General features: G+C 42.0%; 2 protein-coding genes and 1 long non-coding RNA gene across 3 annotated transcripts in view; 1 reads left to right on the top strand and 2 right to left on the bottom strand.

Moving 5' to 3' along the window:
• LOC117523241 (centrosomal protein of 170 kDa-like) overlaps positions 1-14,798 on the top strand; it is a 118,097-nt gene extending 103,299 nt beyond the window's left edge. Inside the window, 11 exon segments of the mRNA XM_034184702.1 lie at positions 4,260-4,377; positions 4,497-6,071; positions 6,358-6,408; positions 9,822-10,095; positions 10,779-11,013; positions 11,477-11,644; positions 12,360-12,448; positions 13,152-13,245; positions 13,354-13,405; positions 14,309-14,387; positions 14,389-14,798. Of these exon segments, the coding sequence (XP_034040593.1) occupies positions 4,260-4,377; positions 4,497-6,071; positions 6,358-6,408; positions 9,822-10,095; positions 10,779-11,013; positions 11,477-11,644; positions 12,360-12,448; positions 13,152-13,245; positions 13,354-13,405; positions 14,309-14,387; positions 14,389-14,626 (2,973 nt within the window). The 3' untranslated portion in view covers positions 14,627-14,798.
• Positions 14,799-16,642: 1,844 nt separating this feature from the next.
• On the bottom strand, positions 16,643-17,018 carry LOC117523245. Its single transcript, XR_004564452.1, has 2 exons — positions 16,900-17,018; positions 16,643-16,864 (listed from the first exon to the last, which is right to left on the bottom strand). It is a non-coding gene; the product is annotated as an uncharacterized LOC117523245 (long non-coding RNA).
• Positions 17,019-19,427: 2,409 nt separating this feature from the next.
• Positions 19,428-22,179, bottom strand: LOC117523856 (histidine triad nucleotide-binding protein 1-like). The gene is made up of 3 exons (XM_034185468.1): positions 22,165-22,179; positions 19,851-19,955; positions 19,428-19,748 (listed from the first exon to the last, which is right to left on the bottom strand). The coding sequence occupies exons 1-3, from the start codon at positions 22,177-22,179 to the stop codon at positions 19,584-19,586; spliced, it is 285 nt and encodes a 94-aa protein (XP_034041359.1). The 3' UTR covers positions 19,428-19,583.
• Positions 22,180-22,521: the final 342 nt, after the last annotated feature.

The raw sequence follows: 22,521 nt of genomic DNA, 5'->3' as shown, positions 1-22,521 counted from the left end.
GTTGACTCAATGTCAGAGGAGATTCATGGATCCATCTCTGGTTCCAGATCTGCACCGTAATTTAATGGGTTCTTTCCTGAGCTTTGCACCATTCCTCCTCCAAGCGTCATGAAAATCAGCTGATACATCTTTGAGGAATCCTGCTAATGAATCAAAACAATCAGTAAAACAGCTGACATGGATAACAACATGACCTCCTTGGTGGACATTAAAAATAATAATAATAGCTATTTATCAGAACGTTCTGTTGATCCTAACAAGGGTATGTGTTCTCGTGGGGCTGCACGGAGTATCACCAGGAGGTTTGTGAGACTTTCTCAAAAATACACACAAAAAACATTATGAACAAAGTGATGATTCACTTTTTTTGCCACAAATAATTTACAGATATACAGTAAAACTTGCATATAATGGATTCAGGTGGACCAGCAGATTTTGTCCATTATAATCAAAATCAAAATATGTATAAAACGGACAGAATCCGTTATACGGTATCGTACCTTTTCAGTTTTTTCAAAAACTATATAGATTTGATTAATATGTTTTTACGTCAGCCAAGCTTGAACCTTCGTGCGCATGCGTAGGTTTTTCCACGCCTGTCAGTTGCGTCATTCGCCTGTGGGCAGGCTTTGAGTGAGCACTGCTCCACCCCTCTCATCGTTGTTTCATTGCGAGGAAATGGCGGAATGATTTGGGCTTTTTTTTCCATCAGAATTTTTTCAGAAACTGTTAGACACAGGCAGTTGGAAATCATTCGAAAAATTTGTCTGGCTTTCGGTGAAAATTTTACGGGCTTCACAGAGATTAAGGAGTGTTACTACAGCTTTAAGGACGACCCACAATGGCGCACGGCGCACCGCGCTCCGAGCTACCATTGAGAGGCAGAAACCACCAGATCATTTCTAAACTGATCGCTGTGTGGAGCCGGGACCGCCGTGTGCAATTTCTCTGGTTATCACATATGGACATCAGCCATTTTCCGGCAGATTTCACTTTTAACAAGAGATTTTGTCATGGAAAGCCGCGCGGAGGCTTCGCGCGTCACGACCAATTTGCTGATGAAGCGAGATAAAGGAACACCTCCGTTTCGGAGTGTTAGAGGACAAGTTGGGACAAGCCCAGCTCTCCACAATTTCTCTTATACTTACTCGACTGGTAAGCACTGAAAGCAGAGATAGGCTTGTTCCAAATGTTGCAAATGTTGTCAATGCATCTCATTGCCACAGGGTATCTGAACCATTATGATGAGATGCTACATCTATAATAAACATAATTTTACAGATGCATTATGAAACTCATAAGAAGTAATGAAAATGTAACTGATTTACCAATCCATTACAATATATATATTATAAATAACTAGAAGCACTTGGAGAGCGCAAACCTCCACCTAGGCCATAGGGTCACTGACGTCACATGGAATACCCTTTGGCAAAGAGACTTATTCCACGTCATTTCACGCATCTGCTGTCATGATTCAGTGGTTAAACCCTTAGATCTTCAGCAAATGTATTTATAAAGAGAAACTGCATGAACTACACAAGTGTTTTTATTTTCTAATACGTTCATTCAGTGTGGAGAAACAAATGCTAAATTATTGTTGTGTCGTAACTTAATTTTTGTTGAGCCTTTGTGCCCCGTTTCATGAAGTTAGATGCAAAAATGTTGAATTTGGCCTTATCCTGCAATGATAAAGAATCCTTAAAAACATTGCTGGATCCGTATCGTGTTCCGGATCATTACCAAAATTTAATGACTTCTAAGTTAGGCCAAGATACACCTCTGGTAAAAATTTCATTGAAATCCGTTGAGGATTTTTTTAATAATCCTGCTAGCAATCCAACCAACCAACAAACAAACAGACACGACCGAAAACATAGCCTACTTGGCGAAGGTAATTACCTTTCAGACGATTCCAAATGCGTTCTCCACCGTATGATGTGCACAAGAGAAGCTGAAGCTGCAGATAATTTCTCTGTGATTCTGGGAGTGATAACAGATGGTTTCATCAGCCAGCTTCTGAGAGCAAATGCATCACCGGCTACGAAATGATTATTTTATATAATGTGGCATCAAACGGGACAAAGCATGACATCCAGCAGGACAAAGCGGGTCGCATTGGCACAACGAATTGCACAGCAGTGCGAGGATCAAATTCGTGCAAGTGTCAAGGTGTCTTTACAGTCAAGAGACCCCGAATGATCTACAGAGAATCCCCAGCACCAATTAGGCTTACGTAATTCCTTGATTAAAAGCCTGACCTTGAATCTGGACCTGCCTCATTCAATGACTGGGTCAAAACTTGTCTGAAAAAAATAAATGCCTGCCTTAAATAAGTGCTGGACATTATGTGCATTAAAAAGATTGCATTTGTTTGAGTCTGCTGTGGAGTGGTTCCTTGCAACTCTGTGGCCATGCAATGACATCGACATTCGCGTGACCCTTTTAAAGTTCGCCATCATGTCTTTATGCATTTTACAGTAGGAACAGTGGCTTTTTCTGGATTAATTTGTCCCTCAACAAGCTCCACTTCTTTATACAGTCTCCAAACCAACAATACTGTACATATAATTTCCTCCATGAATTGTGGGTCATTTGAGCATCTTTTTCAGACTCCGTGTTATGAAGTTGGTCATATTTATGGACTTTTCTGTGAAACATATTTGATCCAAGATCGAAATGTAATCGAGGGGTGCAGTGCAAAAACTGGACTGGAGAGGAAAGAGTGAAACTGGGAAAGTGAGAAATCACAGCCCTTTGTGGTCTCCGGCATTTAGCAGCTCGTGTTTCAAAAAACTCGTATGTTGAGTCGCTCATATGTTGAGGTTCCACTGTACTCTGAAATTAATTTGTAAATCTGTTTTCAGGCTTTTTACATAATATGATCGCATTTTACCTCAGTGAAACCCATTTGACATGCTTTAGGTGTGCAGAACTCAAATACCAGTTGGGAAAAGCTGCACTGCAGTAAATAACTGTGTAAAAGAGAGACGTTGAATCATGATTGAGTTTCATTGAATGAGTCCCAATCACTTTACTGGGTTTGACCACGAGCCTCCACCATTCTGTTCTTCTGAGTAAACTCATACTGCTAGAGGTTGACCTAGATCATGGTATGATGCGGAGAGACATGCTCACCACTTCAGGCGATTTCCTTTAGACACATCAGTGGGTGGGGACAAGCTTTGGTAGATTTTCTGCCTGTGGTTTTTATAACATTTTCATGATACGTGAACAGGATTTTTCCATAAAATTAGAAGGTTATAGAGGAAATATCTACATATCAACAGGATGTAGTGTTGGGTTTGGCAGTATCGTAATCAGTAGGCCATGTAAGATACAAAATCAGGAATTTATCGTTGTCCTGTATAACTAATCTCCAACATCCTGTATTACATACGGTGCATCCAGAAAGTATTCACAGCGCTTCACTTTTTTCGCATTTTGTTATATTACAGCCTTATTCCCAAATGGGATGAAATTTGTTTTTTCCTCAAAATTCTACATACAATACCCCATAATGACCATGTGAAATAACTTCTTTTTTTTTTTTTTTTTTTTTTTTTTTTAGATTTTTGCAGATTTATCAAAAAAAAAAAAAAATCCAAGAAATCACACGTACATAAGTATTTGCTGCCTTTTCCATGAAGCTCAAAATTGAGCTCAAGTGCAGCCAATTTCCACTGATCATCCTTGAGATATTTTACAGCTTAACTGGTGTCCACCTGGGATAAATTCAGTTGATTGGACATGATTTGGAAAGGCACACACCTGTCTGCATATAATGTCCCACAGGTGACATGCACTGTCACCTGTGGGATTGAGACAGGATTGTCTCGAGGCACAAATCTGGGGAAGGGTACAGCAACATTTCTGCTGCTTTGAAGGTCCCAATGAGCACAGTGGCCTCCATCATCTGTAGGTATTGAGCAAAGGGTGTGAATACTTATGAATTGTGATAAAATTTTATTTTTAATAAATTTGTAAATATTACAAAAAACTTTTTCGTGTTGTTCTTATGGGGTGTTGTGAGTAGAATTTTGAGGGGAAAAAATTAATTTACTCCATTTTGGAATAATGCTGTAACAAAATGTGAAAAATGTGAAGCACTGTGAATACTTTGCAGATGTGCTGTATGGTTTAGTGGCTTTGAGATGAACAGATAAGTACTAATCTCACTCATCATCTGCTCTGTATATACTCTGTGACCACTAATTGCTTTTTTATTTTGTTTCTCATCCTCTGTCATGTCCCCTCAGTCTGTTCCTGGCGATTCCAGCTGGGTCTCTCAGTGGGCCAGCCTAGCTGCCAATCACACCAGGACAGACCCAGAGGGCTCGGGGGCGGAGACAGCCACTTTCCTTCTTAAAGAGAGAGGTATTAAATTCAGCATCACATAATTAATAGACATCAAAATATCTTCAGACTTTAAGGCAAGTGCCTTATCAGTGAATGTTCGAGTCCTCACTGAAGTGACATTAGTGTTTCTTCCCCAGGACCAGATGCATTTGACTCAAGCGTGTCCCTCAGCAGAGGGGAATCCTCATCCAGTTTGACCGACCGCAAGCGCAGGACACTCCCGCAGCTCCCAGTAGATGCCAAATCTGCATCCAAAGCTGTGAGACCGAGGTCTGAGATTGGGGAGAAACAGGACACTGAGCCCCAAGAAAAAGAGAACAAGGGAGACGGGGAGTCAACAACTCTCATGGAGAACACGGAGATGGCCAGCAGAAGGAAGCAGAGCTCCGCCTCCTCTCCATCTAAACCTCCTCTCTCTGGCAACTCTGAGAGGAGGAAGAGGTCAGAGGAGAGGAAAAGAGGGGGAGACACGGGCGAGAAGTCGGCTAAGCCTCTTGTGCGCCAGGGCAGCTTCACAATTGAGAAGCCGAGCTCTAGTGTCCCAGCAGAGCTCATTCCACGCATTAACAGGGGCGGCAGTGGGCGCGAGCGCAGTGACTCTGTGGGCAGCATGGATACGGCTACGCTTTTGAAGGACACTGAAGCAGTTATGGCGTTCCTCGAGGCCAAATTAAGGGATGAAAACAAACTAGACCAGAAAAGCAGTAAAACCAGTGGTGCTACTCAGGGGTCGAGCTCGGGCTTCCACCATCGAGCTGATTCCATCTCTCCTGAGTCAGACGTGGACACGACCAGCACCGCCAGTCAGGCTGCCACGGAGGCAGACAGGAAAGCAGCAGGCGGCATACAAAAACGACGCTCCCTTAGCACTTTGCACCGTGAGAAAAGTAACATGAGCACAACTTCCAAGACAAGTGTCACAAATGCCAGTGCCCGTGAACGGCTGGAGAGGAAGACCAAAACCAGATCTACAGAAGTGTCGAGTCGGAGCGATTCACGCCGCACCATTCACCCATCGTCCACCTCCTCCAGAGGACGCCAGCCTTCACTAGATCTTACCGATGATGACCAGACCTCATCCTTCCCCATCTCGGACATCCTCTCCTCAGACCAGGAGACCTACTCCGGATCTGCTTTGGGGCACTCCGTACATGGGCGGAGTTCACATATCTCCACAGATGATGCCTTCCAATCCAAACTTGATAGTAGGTCTAGTAAGACCTCCACCAGTGGGTCCTGCAAAACCAGCCGCACACTCCAAGCGACAACACCACCCCCTGTAGGAAAGCAGCCCTCATTGCCTCAGCCACGACCCACGAGAGCCTCGCTTCTACGCCGCGCTCGACTAGGTGATACGTCTGACACAGACCTAGCTGATGCAGACAGGGTGTCTGTTGCGTCTGAAGTGTCCACCACCAGTTCCACCTCTAAACCCCTCTCTGGTCGGAAGGGAATGTCACGGCTAGACATGCTTGCTCAGCCTCGTAGGACCCGCGTGGGCTCCATCTCAGCCCGCAGTGACTCAGAGTGTACAGTGACCCGGAGCTCCGCCTCTTCACCACGCCTTTCTACTGAGACTGCTCTGCGCCTGGGCTTACGGTCATCAGCACCCACGGAGAACAGGCTGACACCCAGGATGAGGGCCAACAGTGTGTCCAAACTGAATGAAGCCAAGACTAAGACTGCTACAGCTGGTTATTGCTCACCTACAGGTTAGCATCACACTGCACGACCACAGCTTATTGACGAATTACCTCAGACAATAACTAGTTATCTACTGCTGTTTTATTTGATTACAAAAAGTAAGGAGGGATTGTCTCATCTAGTGTAACATTGGGGAGACAATGTAAAATTCTACATCATCGAAATCATCTGTTTAAGTATAAAGTGGAAGGATCAGGTCTATGATGATCATTCACTTCTTCATCATGTGTCAGTCTGTCTTTATACATATTCATTGTGTTGTGATAAACTTGTGTGTTGGTTTTCACTGTGCAGAAAGCTCTCAGCCTGAACCTGAGGGTGGTGCACCCGCAGAAGAGCTGATGGGTACTGTACCACAGCTGTGCAGCCTTTATATAAGTGTGTGTGTGTGTGTCATAGCTGGGTCAAAACAATCACTGTCCAGACATCATTCATTGGTTGACTTTTCTTTCACAAATTAAGGATGCAAATTAAGGATCATAGGCGGCATAAGTGTGTGTGTGTGGGGGGGGCTTTCAGAAAATAATTTGAATACATAAGGCCCCATTTTAAAAAAAGTATTAGTTTATCATCCTTGACATCAGAAAAAAATGATACAGTAAAATACGATACAGTAAAATTCTGAAGTTGGGACAAAAACCAGCCTCACAGGTCTGCAATAGTATTTGATTAAAATCCACAAAAATAAGGATGTCATCCAACTACTCCTCTAGAAGCTGAGCCCGACCAAGCGGCCAGAATTACAGAGAAGAAGAAGCGGACAAGGAAAAACTCACCTTGCTTAATATCCAAGCTACAGTAGTGTTCAGAATAATAGTAGTGCTATGTGACTAAAAAGATGAATCCAGGTTTTGAGTATATTTCTTAGTGTTACATGGGAAACAAGGTACCAGTAGATTCAGCAGATTCTCACAAATCCAACAAGACCAAGCATTCATGATATGCACACTCTTATGGCTGTGAAATTTGGCTATTAGTAAAAAAAAAGTAGAAAAGGGGTGATCACAATAATAGTAGGGTCTGCTACAAACTCAAAACTGTTATGTTCAAACTGCTTTTTTAGCAATCCTGTGAATCACTAAACTAGTATGTAGTTGTATAACCACAGTTTTTCGTGATTTCTTCACATCTGTGAGGCATTCATTTTGCTCGTTTTCTAGTGTGCTTGGGGTCATTGTCTTGTTGAAACACCCATTTCAAGGGCATGTCCTCTTCAGCATAAGGCAACATGACCTCTTCAAGTATTTTGACATATCCAAACTGATCCATGATACTTGGTATGCGATATATAGGCCCAACACCATAGTAGGAGAAACATGCCCATATCATGATGCTTGCACCACCATGCTTCACTGTCTTCACTGTGAACTGTGGCTTGAATTCAGAGTTTGGGGGTCATCTCACAAACTGTCTGCGGCCCTTGGACCCAAAAACAACTATTTTACTCTCATCAGTCCACAAAATATTCCTCCATTTCTCTTTAGGCCAGTTGATGTGTTCTTTGGCAAATTGTAACCTCTTCTGCACGTCTTTTATTTAACAGAGGGACTTTGCGGGGGATTCTTGCAAATAAATTAGCTTCACACAGGCATCTTCTAACTGTCACAGCACTTACAGGTAACTCCAGACTGTCTTTGATCATCCTGGAGCTGATCAATGGGTGAGCCTTTGCCATTCTGGTTATTCTTCTATCCATTTTGATGGTTGTTTTCCATTTTCTTCCATGCGTCTGTTTTTTTTTGTTTTTTTTTTTTGCCTATTTTTACAGCATTGGAGATCATTGTAGATGAACAGCCTATAATTTTTTGCACCTGCGTATAGGTTTTCCCCTCTCCAGTCAACTTTTTAATCAAACTACGCTGTTCTTCTGAACAATGTCTTGAACGTCCCATTTTCCTAGACAAGCATGTTCAACAGGTGCTGGCTTCATCCTTAAATAAGGGACACCTGATTCACACCTGTTTGTTCCACAAAATTGACAAACTCACTGACTGAATGACACACTACTATTATTGTGAACACCCCCTTTTCTACTTTTTTTACTAATAGCCCAATTTCATAGCCTTAAGAGTGTGCATATCGTGAATGCTTGGTTTTGTTGGATTTGTGAGAATCTACTGGTACCTTGTTTCCCATGTAACAATAAGAAATATACTCAAAACCTGGATTAATCTTTTTAGTCACATAGCACTACTATTATTCTGAACACTACTGTACCTCCATTGTCCAGCGTACCACGTACATACTGTCTGTAAATATTGATCATGGTTGCCTCGGGGGGGACGCTTGCCCCGTACCATAGCTTCAGCTTTTTGGGCTTATCAGCACTCTGTATCATGATAAATGGCGTCGTCCTCGTGTGTGTGGTTGTCAGTCAGTGACAACATGTGGTAAGTTCCGGGTCCGGCTCGGTAAACTTCGGCTGTCTTTGACCAAAGCATACTCGCCACCTAGTGGACATCCCGGTGTAGCAGACCAAACGGACCTAAAAATTGGTCTGCTTTGCCTCTACTGCACATGCATCATTTCAGAGCAAAGCAGCTCGTCTGAGACTGAGTCTGTTCACCCAAAGCGATCAAATGGATTAATGGGATTATTAACCATCAGATGACAAGGTAAAACCTCTTAAATCATTCTGAACTCATTCTGATCAGTTGGAGACACTGGTTCTTGCACCATTTGTACTGCCATTAATGAAATTTGCCAAAAAATATAAGATAAATTGATGCAGGCCAATTTCAGCATGTGGGCGGGGATGATAAGCTAATGTTTTTTTTAATGGAGCCTAATATTAACTGATAAAATGACAGAATCATAATGATAATAACTTCATTTAGTGCTTCCTCAGGAATTAAAGTTCTTAATAGAATTAATATTAATAATAAAAGTTACAACACAAGTATGTGCACAAACAACATTTCAGAATGTGCCATTTTACAGGGATTATTGAAACTTCCCCAGACCACCTTCTTTTTGATCGCCTCATGATGCCAGTGATGTATTGTGGCACATTTGACCACTTTATTCAGCCCCCACCCCCAAGTAAATTTTGCTTGTGCTGCCTATGAAATTGTGTTATAACAGCCTAAGTTACACTTTTACAGCAGCTACATGTGACAGGCCACATTATGAACTTCAAATCAAATCATTCAAATTGCAGTGACTTTTCCCAAAAGAAAACACTGTGGAGTTGAAATATGACCCAGCTCTAACAGATGTTCTCCAACATGCATCCGAGTAACGCTGTGATGAAGTCTCATATGCTCTCTACACTCTACATCAGCGCCGAAATTATAAAAACCTATTAGGAAACTGTCTTGGAAGAGATCGCCACCTTGTGGAGATGTTTAAGACAGTGTTTTATTGATAGAGCATGGCGTTGTCTCATCATGGTGCAGCTCCATTCATGCTTTTGGCCTGTCAAGCTTACGTGTTATGTCTCTGTTGAAGCTTTATGTAGCTTTTTGGATGTGTTTGTTGGCTATTTGGGACCGGAGGCACTCATGTGGGTTATTGTGTCCACATCCACAGCAGAGAAACCTAAATAATCCATATCTTCTCACGGTCTGTTGCCTTAAAATTCAGGAATACTAATTTGCTTTTTACAGTATTTGAAGTGTTGAGTTGAAAATAGGACTGGCTCGGCACTGTCGCTCATACTCACAGTCTCGTCTTTAACTTCATGAATAACAAATATGAGTTTGTAATAATGTCCAGTGGTAATTGGGTTCACGTTGGCGTTTCCGTCGATCCTACAGTGGCCAGCAGCAGCAGGTGGAGACGTCTGCCACCGGAGTACGGCTCCACATCAGAGGAAGAGTTCAGCTCTATCCGTAACTCTCAGAAGCAAGGAGGGCGGCCCCACCTGCGCCCCCATCATCTCGTCCCCCACCGCAGTTCAAGACTCACTACCATGACGAGTCCAGGTTCTGGCATGGCCACGGGTCCGGGTGGAAGTGGGATCAAACATCGTATGAAAGAGCAAGAGGAATATATCAGGGACTGGACAGCACACAGCGAAGAGATAGCCAGGTATTGATCTTTGCTGTTCTGTACCTAACTGATCGAGCAATTCATTTTTGTTTTTCACAATTAATGATTTATTCTTTGGAAACTCTTAGCTACACTTGGTTTTACATGTTGGCGTTGTAAGTAGGATAAATTCTACAGAGTGTAAACACACTGGAGAATGACACTGACATGCACTTACAAACTCTGACTCTGAGCAAACCATACTTACAAATTTTGTTGTAATGTATTTTCTTTTCTCAATTTTTTGAAGGGTTGGCACCCTAGCACCCTCTAGTGACTATCTGCTCATAACAGTACTGTTATAAGTTGCTTTTGCTTACATTAGATTCTGTCTTACCCTATTTTTCATTTACACTTCACCATATCAAGCTTTGCATGTTCTAAATGCATGTTTTCCTCTTATAAATTCCAATTCATTTGTAGAAAAAGGCACACATACAAACACATGGGTTTTTCATGCGTGTGCACCTTTTATAAATGAGGCCCCGTGTGTTTATTAACTCTTCAAAATTATCTTTTGACCTTTGCACATTTTGGAGCAGCAGTGCATCATGAATTGTGATCTTTTTTTAACACGCCCTAAATACATTATTACATTTGTTGTATTGGCTAAATGACTGTGTTTGTGCAGTTTTTATGAGTGTGTATCTGAGTCCTAAACAACCCTGTGTGATGGTTAACAGGTTATTCCCCTGTGTGCGCAGGATCAGCCAGGACCTGGCTAAGGACTTGGCTATCTTGGCACGTGAGATCCACGATGTGGCCGGTGAGATTGACTCGGTCAGCTCATCCGGCACAGTGCCCAGCACCACTGTCAGCACCGCCGCCACCACCCCGGGATCGGCCATCGACACCCGGGAAGAGGTAGGCCCTGCACGTCCCACCACGCAGCAGGATATTCAAGAGAGCATGAAAAAGGTGCCCCTTCTTCTTCTTTTCACTGCATAACTGCATGTGCTTTCATTTCGCCTTTAATCAGCGTCGCTCTGCTGCTTTGTGGCTTCATTGGCTGTGAGCTATAGTTATTTATTACATTCCCATCTGCTGCACTTTCACATCATTGATTTTATTATTATATTTTTTGTCATGAGATTACACTTGTTTTAGGATAAAAATGTAAGTCCCTTCGGCTGCTCCCTTGTTTGCACTCGGGGTCGCCACAGCAAATCCAACGTGGATCTGCATGTTGGATAAAAATATGATTATTAATATGATTAAGTTATACTTATGGGGGGGTTGCTTTTTTAACCACATCACTTCCACTTCTCACTAATCATGTTTTTTTTACTATGTTAAGATCAAATAAGAAGCTGTTCAAAAAAAAAAATGTTGCTTCCAATGTTTTGATTCCCCGTCCTCGTTTCTGCTTACGTTTGTCCAGCTGGTCGATCGGGTGTTCGACGAGAGCCTCAACTTCAGGAAGATTCCTCCTGTTATTTCTACCACTAAAGCGCCAGAGGTCAACGGTAAGCCAGTGGAGCTCCGTCCCCGTGCACCTGACAGTCTGGAACCCCGCCCTCTGAGGAGACGCACCTGGAACCGAGAGGAGGTGAGAAGGAACAACAGTGCGCTGCTTCTTGCAAGTGATTAAATGAGTATAAACATATGAAGGACAAGGAAAAAAGTATTTCTTTAGATATATTAAAATAACCTACAGGCACTCAAAGAAGAAATATTAGGGTTTGAAAACATAGTATTTTAATGTGCTTTTTCATGAATAGGGTAAGTCCTTATAGTAGACTGGCGGCCTATCCAGGGTGTATTGTGCCTTTCACCCAGTGACAGTTGGGATAGGCTCCAGCCCCCCTGTGACCCTTAACATGACTATGCAAGTTCAGAAAATAAGTAAATTTTAGTCAGTAGTTGAAAATCAAACCATGTTAGCTTTTGTCTCCACTGAGCTGCTTATGTTTCTCTTCAAAGCTGCATTTACAGGGTAAAGTTTGCGTTCTACCATCACAGATATTTTGCATCCCTGCAAGTTTTCTTGCACAAGTAGTCATAGTATGAAGCAGACTTAGTGCTTTACAGCGTGCAAAGTCACTGAACTTGGATGTGGTAAAATAATAACTGTACAGGGGAATAAAGTCCATCTCTCTGCCTGACAAAGATGGTGCTGTCTACTTCACAAGCCTGCATGAAATAAATTTCAGGTTGCTCCATTGCCACATTACTCTCATGACAGTTTGACACGCACACATACACTATTAATTATAAAGCTGTGTTGCAGTCCGACAATAATGATTTTCCTCTCATGTGTACAGGCGGTGTTGGACAGCCTGCTGCTCCATTCAGTTTCTCAGTTATCCACGAAGCTCAGACACTCTGTTGACAAAACAGCAGGAAAAATCAGGTAAAGACTGAAATGGTGTAAAAACACTATTTAACGATGTCTTCAATGTGTCGTCAGACGTTTACTTACACTCATGGTGGACATGAATGTCATGGGCTTTCTGTCATTTCTGTGAACTGTTCTTTTTCTGGAATACAATGATTGCACAACATACATTTTTTTAAAAACAATTTGGTGCAAAAATATACACCCATTGTTAATTCAGTGATTCCCAATGTTCTAAAATGTATTTTCACTTACCAAGTCATCTTAACTTCCTATTATTGATCATGATTGACTGCGGCTGTAGCTTCTCTGTGACAACATAGCTGGTCATTGTTTGACGACAGTGACCAGCGGTATGTTTAGAGGACTAAAGGTCAGACGTTCAACCCCAAGAACACTGTAAAAGCTGTTCATTCAGCACGGTGGTGTTAGGATCAGGCTGTGGGACAGTTCTGCTGCTTTCAGCAAAGTGGGTGAAATAATGAAGAGGAGGACTACCTCAGAATTCTGAGGTAGTCCTCCTTCTTCAACAAACCCTCAAACCATCATTTAAATGCTTAAAACTTGGACACAGTTAGGTGTTTGAAAAGGAAAATGATAAATCGTGTCCTTGAAGAGTGCATGTAAACTTCTAACCACAACTTTGACTTGCTTTTCATAGCTAAGGCCATTTCACACAAATGCGTATGTGTTACCCCCCATCCCCCACCCTCCCCAGGATATTGTTTAAGGACAAAGACAGGAACTGGGATGAAATTGAGAACAAACTGCGATCGGAGAGTGACATACCACTCCTGAAAACCTCCAACAAGGTGGGCTGAAGTTTCTGTCTGAAACTCTGATCAGACGGACTGAGGACGTTATAGAGTCCAGCATCACTGTCACCTCTCACTTGTTTGTTTTTAAATTCCTTTCTGCAGGAGATTTCTTCAATTCTGCTTGAACTGAAAAGAGTTGAGAAGCAGCTTCAAGGTAAATTAGAAAGATCAGCATCATCATCTTAACACAAATGAGATTTAAGAAATTCAACTGTCTTCAGGTGTAAACACCAGCAAAACATATTCCACCTTGAATCATATCTACTATTACAAGCAACAAGTTTGTCGCTGTGTCTCACAGCAACTTGTACTCGAGGCTCTTGAAATGGAGCAATATCACCACCTGGTGGACATTTACCATTAATGCATGTACAATATAATTTCACCTAGAGCCCCACTAATTTATAAAACAACGATTCAATACTTAAACACAAAATAATTACATGGACTCCATCTGAACAGCACATTAAAAGAAGTATTTGTATCCTGAAAAGTACCTACAAAATCTACATGCCACAGAACGGAAGGTTTGTCTGTTCATGGTGATTCTTCAAAATGCAGAGAGCAATTTCGCTCAGACTTGGTGGACAAACTCAGTGGTCAACCCTTTAGCAAAACAGGTCATGTTAAGGTTATAGGTCTATGGTCAAGGTCAAATCAGAAGTCATTGTCTAAATTACACTAATGGCCATATCTCAGGAACTACGAAGGACTGACGTGGTTTCCTGCATAGGCGTCTGCTCGTCTGAGGTTAACAAATGCATCAGAGCTCCTACATCTATGTATGATATCATATGATGATGTCAGACTATGTCAAAAAATTAGCTGGGTTTGGGTAGGCGCTGCAATTGCTTGGACACCTTGTTCTTTGACAAAAACCCAATAAATGTGAGGAGTCCACACCTGATATGGCATTTTGTATTTGATATACACAACCCCCCACCCCCTTTTATTTTATTTTGTTGCATTAAACATTACGACTTCAAATGAAATCTCACCATTTTCCTTAAGGACATATGTCACCAACTTATTTTTACTCTCCGTCTCACTCTTACAGTGATCAATGTGATGGTAGATCCAGATGGGACCCTGGATGCCTTAGCCAGCATGGGCTTGACGAGCCCTACCACCCCTACCAACCTCAAACTGCCAAACAACCAGCCCGGCTTCCCAGCCCCCAGCCAAAGAAACACTGCAGGAGATCCTTCCTGGTCCTGGAGTCCCACCAGCCTCCACCAGGGTTCAGGGTTCCTCGGCACATGCAGAAGGGATTCTGGCACAAGATAACTGCGTGGGTCAGGGGTTAACAGGCGTTGGAGGACTGGCATTCAACCGCATGCGGCCAAATGGAGAAGAGGCCATTGCACAGAAGTGATGGATGACAGGAGATGATTCCTTAAAATTTGTTTTTTTTTTTTGTGAGTACAGAAGTCAGTATTGACGTGCAGGTTGTCTGTGTTCACAGGCAAGTGGAAAAAAAACTAAACTCTTCTGCCAGCCATTTTGCTGATATCATGAACCTAAGAGATTATGGATATGCCATGAACTCAATGTTGCCAGACCCGCTACAGGCTCGACTAACCAAGCCTCACGCATCATACCCCGAAACGGAAATCAGCCTGTGAATGATCGGACGCAATCACATTCTGACCTTTTAAACTACCTGACTAGTAACTCTCTGAGTTAATAAACCTGTGTGGGTTTTACATCTCCTTTTGCCTTCTCATGTGTCTGGACCCTACTTGCGCAAAGGACATGCCTTAAAACACATCCTCAAAAGTAGAAGATTAACACCCCGCCCCCCACCCCCCCACACTGAGGAAACACCACTGAAATATCAGATAGCGTGTAATTTAAAATAGTTTATAATACATTGAAACAAGAGAAAAGACAGGAAAAGCTCAACTCACACACTGCAATAACTTACTAGCTCCAGTATTTCAGAAGCCTTAATAAATGAAGAATCTGACGAACCAGAAATCTGTCACAACTCGATCACAGCTACTGGATTTTATGGTTCATCCAGCTACAGGTTCATCTCCCAGACTCGCTGTGCCTCTCGGTCCTACTGTTCCACCTCCATCTTATTTTCCTGTTAAGCATAAGTTTTTACTTTAGTCATATCAACAAAATGCATCTTTCTGTAAGATGACTTCTGTGTCGATCCGTCACCGAAAAATAAAGCCAATGATTTGCAGTATTCTTCCCTCAGATTAAATTCATACATTGTACAACAGGCTGCTGTCTGTAGTTCAAATCGAGCAATACATTCATGTTTTTATTTAAAGCCGCGGTGTGTAGGATTTAGTGTGATGTACCTGTGAGGTTGCAGATTGCATTATGCCGTCGCCGGTCACAATTTTGCTTCGCCATCATATTTTCGGTTCTTTGGCAATGTAGATCCATTTGATAATGAATATGTATGATCCTCCCATTTCACAAACAAATCAAGGTTCTCAAACTCGTTAGCCTGCACGAGCAACTACAGCTTGCTTGTGCAGGCTATTCTCAGCCTGCACGAGCAAGTTGTGCAGGCTAACCAACTTATTTTCCTTCAGTCGTTTCATGTGCTGCAAAAAAAAGAGTCTTTTTGGGCTACACGGCATTCCGTGTGGGGGCCTGCTCCCACATAGATATGGAGGGCTCGATTCGTTATTGCAAGGCGTTATGAATGCTATACGCCATTTCTGTGAATACAACCTAAATCCTACATACTGCAGCTTTAAATTAAGGGAATGCCACACCCTCACTCTGTGGTGCTGCAACTGCTCTGAATGTGCTTCGAATCTAGACTCCAAAATCATTTCACACTGCTTTTATCGTTGCTGCCATTTATTTTGCAAAATATGACTTGGTTCCTGTATCAGTGCAGCTTACCTCTTAGCATCCTGTTTTCCATTGGTATGGTTTGTCTGTGTTCTTGTCACAGCTAATGCGAAGTTGTTTTTTTTTTGTTTTTTTTTACTTTGATCTTGGAGATGCCGCTTCACCTGGACAGTAGCTATTATGTTTACTTTTGCAGGAATTTCTTCCTTCAGCATCGGGTCACCAGGTCGAGATCCGCTGTTCTCAAATGCTGAACTTGAATAGGCTGCTGGATTTATTTTCACAAATGAATGTGAGCAAATACCACGAAGACCTGTGTGGTTCAGGTTTGTGGTAGAAATGACCACATTATTTAAAAATCCCACCTTGCGGATTCATTTTGCTCGTAATACGGATTGATATCAGTGTATATAGATGCATTGTTCCAGTGAACCTTTTACTCAATGGTTGCTGCTTTTCTAGGTTAAAAAAAAAAAAAAAAGGTGTGTGTGGGCCGGGGGGGAACTAACAATTTTGTGGATCTTTCTCCATCTATAGCCTGTGTTCCAACTCAAGATGAGTTTAAAAAGTGTGTTCCTGCTTAGATACTCTTACAACAGTGACTTTAGGTACCAGAGCTTTCTTTTTCTTTTTCTCTATACTGTACAGTGTTTTCTTCCCCCCCCCCCCAATGCCTCCGAGTGCCAGTTTTGACTACGTAAGCGCACTGAATAAAACAAAAAGATGGTTATCTACATATTTTCTTTTACTTTGCACATTTTGTTTTTATAGATGTGTAGCAAAGAAGCTGTCAAAGGCTGTATGAATGGTCAGTCTGGGCACGACTGCTTTGCATCTCTGGAACTATTCTGTCTAAAACAAACAACAACAAAAAAACGCCACTTGTTTTATCAAATTTAATTAGGGGACTGTGAATGCTAGGTACGTAGGTACTTTTTTTTTGTCTCACCCCATCCGTGTTCTTTCTCTGTTTTTGTAAAGAAAGCATTTTATTTATTTTAAATTTTTTTAATGTTTTGTGAATGTTTCATGCAATATATATTCAGCTACCTGCATTGTTTCTACTGTTAATAAAATTGAGCCGTTTACTTTCAGTTGACTTTACATCACAATTTTTTTCACCTCTGCGGGAAACATCTCGGATCATAACCACAGATTAATTTAAATTAAAAAAAAAAAAAAAAAAAAAAACTGCCCAGCTCCCCTTCAAAATTACCACTGAAAATTGTTCCTACAAAGTAAAATAATAAAAAAATAGATTGTAATTTGTAATGTACAGGTAGTTTGTTTCTGCTGCTCATTCCAGAGATCAATTTTTAAATTGTAGTTGGTCAAATTGGTATAAATCCAGGCACCAGCAATTAAATACAAACTTAAAAGAGTTAGGTACCTTTTCCAACAACTTAACATGGTGGCCATGGACACATCAAGGCTTTGCAGCTGAATGAAACTGAACTTCAACACAACAGTCAGGTCTGTACATACTCAGACAGCAGTTTCTGTAACTTTGCCTCTGTACACCACCACAAAGAGGTTGAAATAAAACACTCCAGATGCGTTTGTAGTGTAGACTGTCAGCCTTAACAAAAAAAAAATAATCAGTCATCTGGGGATTATGTCCATTTATATACACAGTCCCTCCATTATCAGGAACCATAGGCCTCAAGGCCAGTTGGTGCCGGTCCATTTATATACACAGTCCCTCCATTATCAGGAACCATAGGCCTCAAGGCCAGTTGGTGCCGGTGCTTAGCCACAAATTCGGCAGCATAAAGCGGATGAGAGATGATGAAGCCACTGAGACAGGGCATCGATCCGATGGAACTTACTTCCCAAGCCAAGGCTCGTACCCACTGAAACAATGCAGATGAAGGGTTTTGTCTCAGGACACAGGTAGCATAACAATTAAACTCAGGTTTTTACATTCACATTCGTAGACCAACATCTATCCCACTGAGCTACCTCCTCTACAGGCATCTGTGAATGGAGAACTGCAACTATATAACTTCTCCTGGAGCTACTGACTTTCCCCACATACTTTTTTTTTTGCAGTTTTTAAGAACTGCCTACTTCAGAAATCCTACTCACACTACCCATCTGTGTCCTTGGACTAGACACTTCTGCATTGTCTCAGTTAAAACAGCTGTGGATGAGTACCAGCCTTGGCTGGGGAAATGATCTGCCTCTCACTGGTGTCCCATCCAGGGGTGGTCCTGGACTGTCATCCATTTAATGCTATGATATTCGGAGAGGACCAGCAACAATGGACCTTCAAAGGACTTAGTTCTTCCACTCCAGAGAGCTTTACCAACATGTATTCCTTAGACTGACGAAAATTATGCTGCGTGGCTCATTAGCCATCGTTCATTATTTGGTGGGACCAGGGCTTAAGTCCAAGACATTTAGTGAGTCTGAAACATTCTTGTATCCATCCCCTGATGTGTCAAAACAAAACTGGCTGTTTAATGACTCCGGTATATTTGGATTGTACAATTACTTATGGCCTCTGAAATTGGAACAACTGTATATAAAATGTAATTGCTAAGTGGTTAATGCGATATTTTTGTTAACACATTGAATTAAAGCAGAAAGGTGACATGTCATCCTTTCATTTCAGCTCCTCCGTAGCGTAGAGCCAAAAATACAACCACAGCAGTGATGCGGCGCTCATCTGGTTTGATATGAACCCACAGTATGCAGTTGAAGAAAATGACACAAACTCCTAACCAACAACTCATTTTAGCATTTACACTACTGTGTAAATACACGGTTAAATAAAACCTGAAATAACAGGTGAAATATTTACAGCAGTTTATAAACTGTTTTTCAGGGATAGTAATTTGTACACTGCTGTAAATATTTCTGCTGGCAGTTGTGGTTCTCCACCAAAATCTTTATTACAATGTGTAAATTTTCTTTTGGTCCATTTTTTTTTCTCCCTCAACAACCATACAGTCCTGGAGCAAGCCCCATTTTGGGTGAATTTCACTGTTTTCACCACCATAATGCTTGATTTCACCCCCCAAAATTTTAGAATTCCACTAAGAATTGTGAACCGTGCTTCAATGAGTCAAACAAAAATCCACCAAGAACTGAAGGCGAAGAAGCACTTTCTACATGTTGCCACAACATCCGTTGGTCTGGATGAGCAAAAAAACTGAGTCATTGTGCAAATACTCACGTACCTGACGATATAAAGACCTTCAACTTCCTGTTTATACCTTCAGAGAGTATTTTAATTTGTTACAGTAATGGCAGCAGGCTAGTTTTCCGGTTACGTCATGCACTGAGGAGAAATAAACTGAACGCTGGGAAGAACCCGTGAAATAAAGCAGACAGGAAAACACAGCTGCTCTGAGGTGCATTTTATTTCCACGACAAACTTACAGTTTTTGTCTGACTCTTGTTTCACATGACAGACTGACAGCTGCAAAAGTCACAAGTAAATCAATACTGGCTGGACGATGATGAGTGAGAAGGCTGGCGGCTTTGATGGGAGAAGCTGATTAACCGGGGGGCCAACGCAACTGGCGCCCTCCTAGAACATGGACATGGAGATGATAGACTGACTGACCTCCGTCCGCACCATCGTTGATGACGATCCTGAAGCCCTTCGACAGGCCCACCTTCTCTGCACACTTCTTTGCAACAATCATCAAATGGCCCAACAGCTATGAGACAGAAAACGACTGAAAGTCAGCGGAATAATGCAGATTTTAAAGGAACAGAAGTGACATCATTTACAGTTAGCCAACAGATGGCGTCACACTTACGGCAGCGTCAGAGTCATCTGCTGTCGCCAGCTGAACAATGGGCTTTTTGGGGACCACCAGAAAGTGAGTTGGAGCCTGAGGACTAATGTCATTGAAGGCTACACACTGAAAAAAAACAAATTAAACAAGAAGCCCTCCAAGAGAACACAGTGTACCTCAAACGACACTTAAAAGTACATATTTTAACCACGGGATGCACAAATCTGAGGGAGACAAAAATATATAATAAATCTATATACCTCAACAAAATATAAACGCAACACTTTTGGTTTTGCTCCCATTTTGTATGAGATGAACTCAAAGATCTAAAACTTTTTCCACATACACAATATCACCATTTCCCTCAAATATTGTTCAGAAACCAGTCTAAATCTGTGACAGTGAGCACTTCTCCTTGCTGAGATAATCCATCCCACCTCACAGGTGTGCCATATCAAGATGCTGATTAGGCACCATGATTAGTGCACAGGTGTGCCTTAGACTGCCCACAATAAAAGGCCACTCTGAAAGGCAGTTTTATCACCAGCACAATGCCACAGATGTCGCAAGATTTGAGGGAGCGTGCAATTGGCATGCTGACAGTAGGAATGTTAACCAGAGCTGTTGCTCGTGTATTGAATGTTCATTTCTCTACCATAAGCCGTCTCCAAAGGCGTTTCAGAGAATTTGGCAGTACATCCAACCAGCCTCACAACCGCAGACCACGTGTAACCACACCAGCCCAGGACCTCCACATCCAGCATGTTCACCTCCAAGATTGTCTGAGACCAGCCACTCGGACAGCTGCTGAAACAATCGGTTTGCATAACCAAAGAATTTTTGCACGAACTGTCAGAAACCGTCTCAGGGAAGCTCATCTGCATGCTCGTCGTCCTTATCGGGGTCTCGACCTCACTCCAGTTCGTCATCGCAACTTCGCACAGCCATTGAAGAGGAGTGGACCAACATTCCACAGGCCACAATTGACAACGAACAACCATGAACAATGGACATTGTGTTGCAATGCACCATGGGAGTTTGGGGGTTTAAATGTTGTTATTGTGGTTCACGTTAGTTTAACAGTGTTGTTACTGATATTGATTTATTGTTTTTTTTTTGTTTTTTTGAGTAGTGCGTTCGATGTATTCCGCCACCGGTTTTCGTTCTTCCGCGCAGCTCGCCACAATATATTAAAAGCAAAGTGGTGTCTGTGTACATGTATGTGTGCATGCATGCATGTGTATAACTTCGACCATGGACAAACTGGCGAGAGCTGACATTTTCCATTTGGTATGTTTATGTAATTTGGGTCAAGGATAAATGCTTCCAAAATGTAACATTGATAGGCAAATATTTTTGGAGAAAACTACAGATATCCGTATGATGTGCACAAGAGAAGCTGAAGCTGCAGATAATTTCTCTGTGATTCTGGGAGTGATAACAGATGGTTTCATCAGCCAGCTTCTGAGAGCAAATGCATCACCGGCTACGAAATGTATTTTATATAATGTGGCATCAAACGGGACAAAGCATGACATCCAGCAGGACAAAGCGGGTCGCATTGGCACAACGAATTGCACAGCAGTGCGAGGATCAAATTCGTGCAAGTGTCAAGGTGTCTTTACAGTCAAGAGACCCCGAATGATCTACAGAGAATCCCCAGCACCAATTAGGCTTACGTAATTCCTTGATTAAAAGCCTGACCTTGAATCTGGACCTGCCTCATTCAATGACTGGGTCAAAACTTGTCTGAAAAAAATAAATGCCTGCCTTAAATAAGTGCTGGACATTATGTGCATTAAAAAGATTGCATTTGTTTGAGTCTGCTGTGGAGTGGTTCCTTGCAACTCTGTGGCCATGCAATGACATCGACATTCGCGTGACCCTTTTAAAGTTCGCCATCATGTCTTTATGCATTTTACAGTAGGAACAGTGGCTTTTTCTGGATTAATTTGTCCCTCAACAAGCTCCACTTCTTTATACAGTCTCCACCAACAAACTGTACATATAATTTCCTCCATGAATTGTGGGTCATTTGAGCATCTTTTTCAGACTCCGTGTTATGAAGTTGGTCATATTTATGGACTTTTCTGTGAAACATATTTGATCCAAGATCGAAATGTAATCGAGGGGTGCAGTGCAAAAACTGGACTGGAGAGGAAAGAGTGAAACTGGGAAAGTGAGAAATCACAGCCCTTTGTGGTCTCCGGCATTTAGCAGCTCGTGTTTAAAAAACTCGTATGTTGAGTCGCTCATATGTTGAGGTTCCACTGTACTCTGAAATTAATTTGTAAATCTGTTTTCAGGCTTTTTACATAATATGATCGCATTTTACCTCAGTGAAACCCATTTGACATGCTTTAGGTGTGCAGAACTCAAATACCAGTTGGGAAAAGCTGCACTGCAGTAAATAACTGTGTAAAAGAGAGATTGAATCATGATTGAGTTTCATTGAATGAGTCCCAATCACTTTACTGGGTTTGACCACGAGCCTCCACCATTCTGTTCTTCTGAGTAAACTCATACTGCTAGAGGTTGACCTAGATCATGGTATGATGCGGAGAGACATGCTCACCACTTCAGGCGATTTCCTTTAGACACATCAGTGGGTGGGGACAAGCTTTGGTAGATTTTCTGCCTGTGGTTTTTATAACATTTTCATGATACGTGAACAGGATTTTTCCATAAAATT

Source organism: Thalassophryne amazonica, chromosome 13 (genome assembly GCF_902500255.1).
Source record: "Thalassophryne amazonica chromosome 13, fThaAma1.1, whole genome shotgun sequence".
Taxonomy (NCBI): Eukaryota; Metazoa; Chordata; class Actinopteri; order Batrachoidiformes; family Batrachoididae; genus Thalassophryne; species Thalassophryne amazonica.
This window is presented reverse-complemented; position numbering and strand designations above follow the sequence as displayed.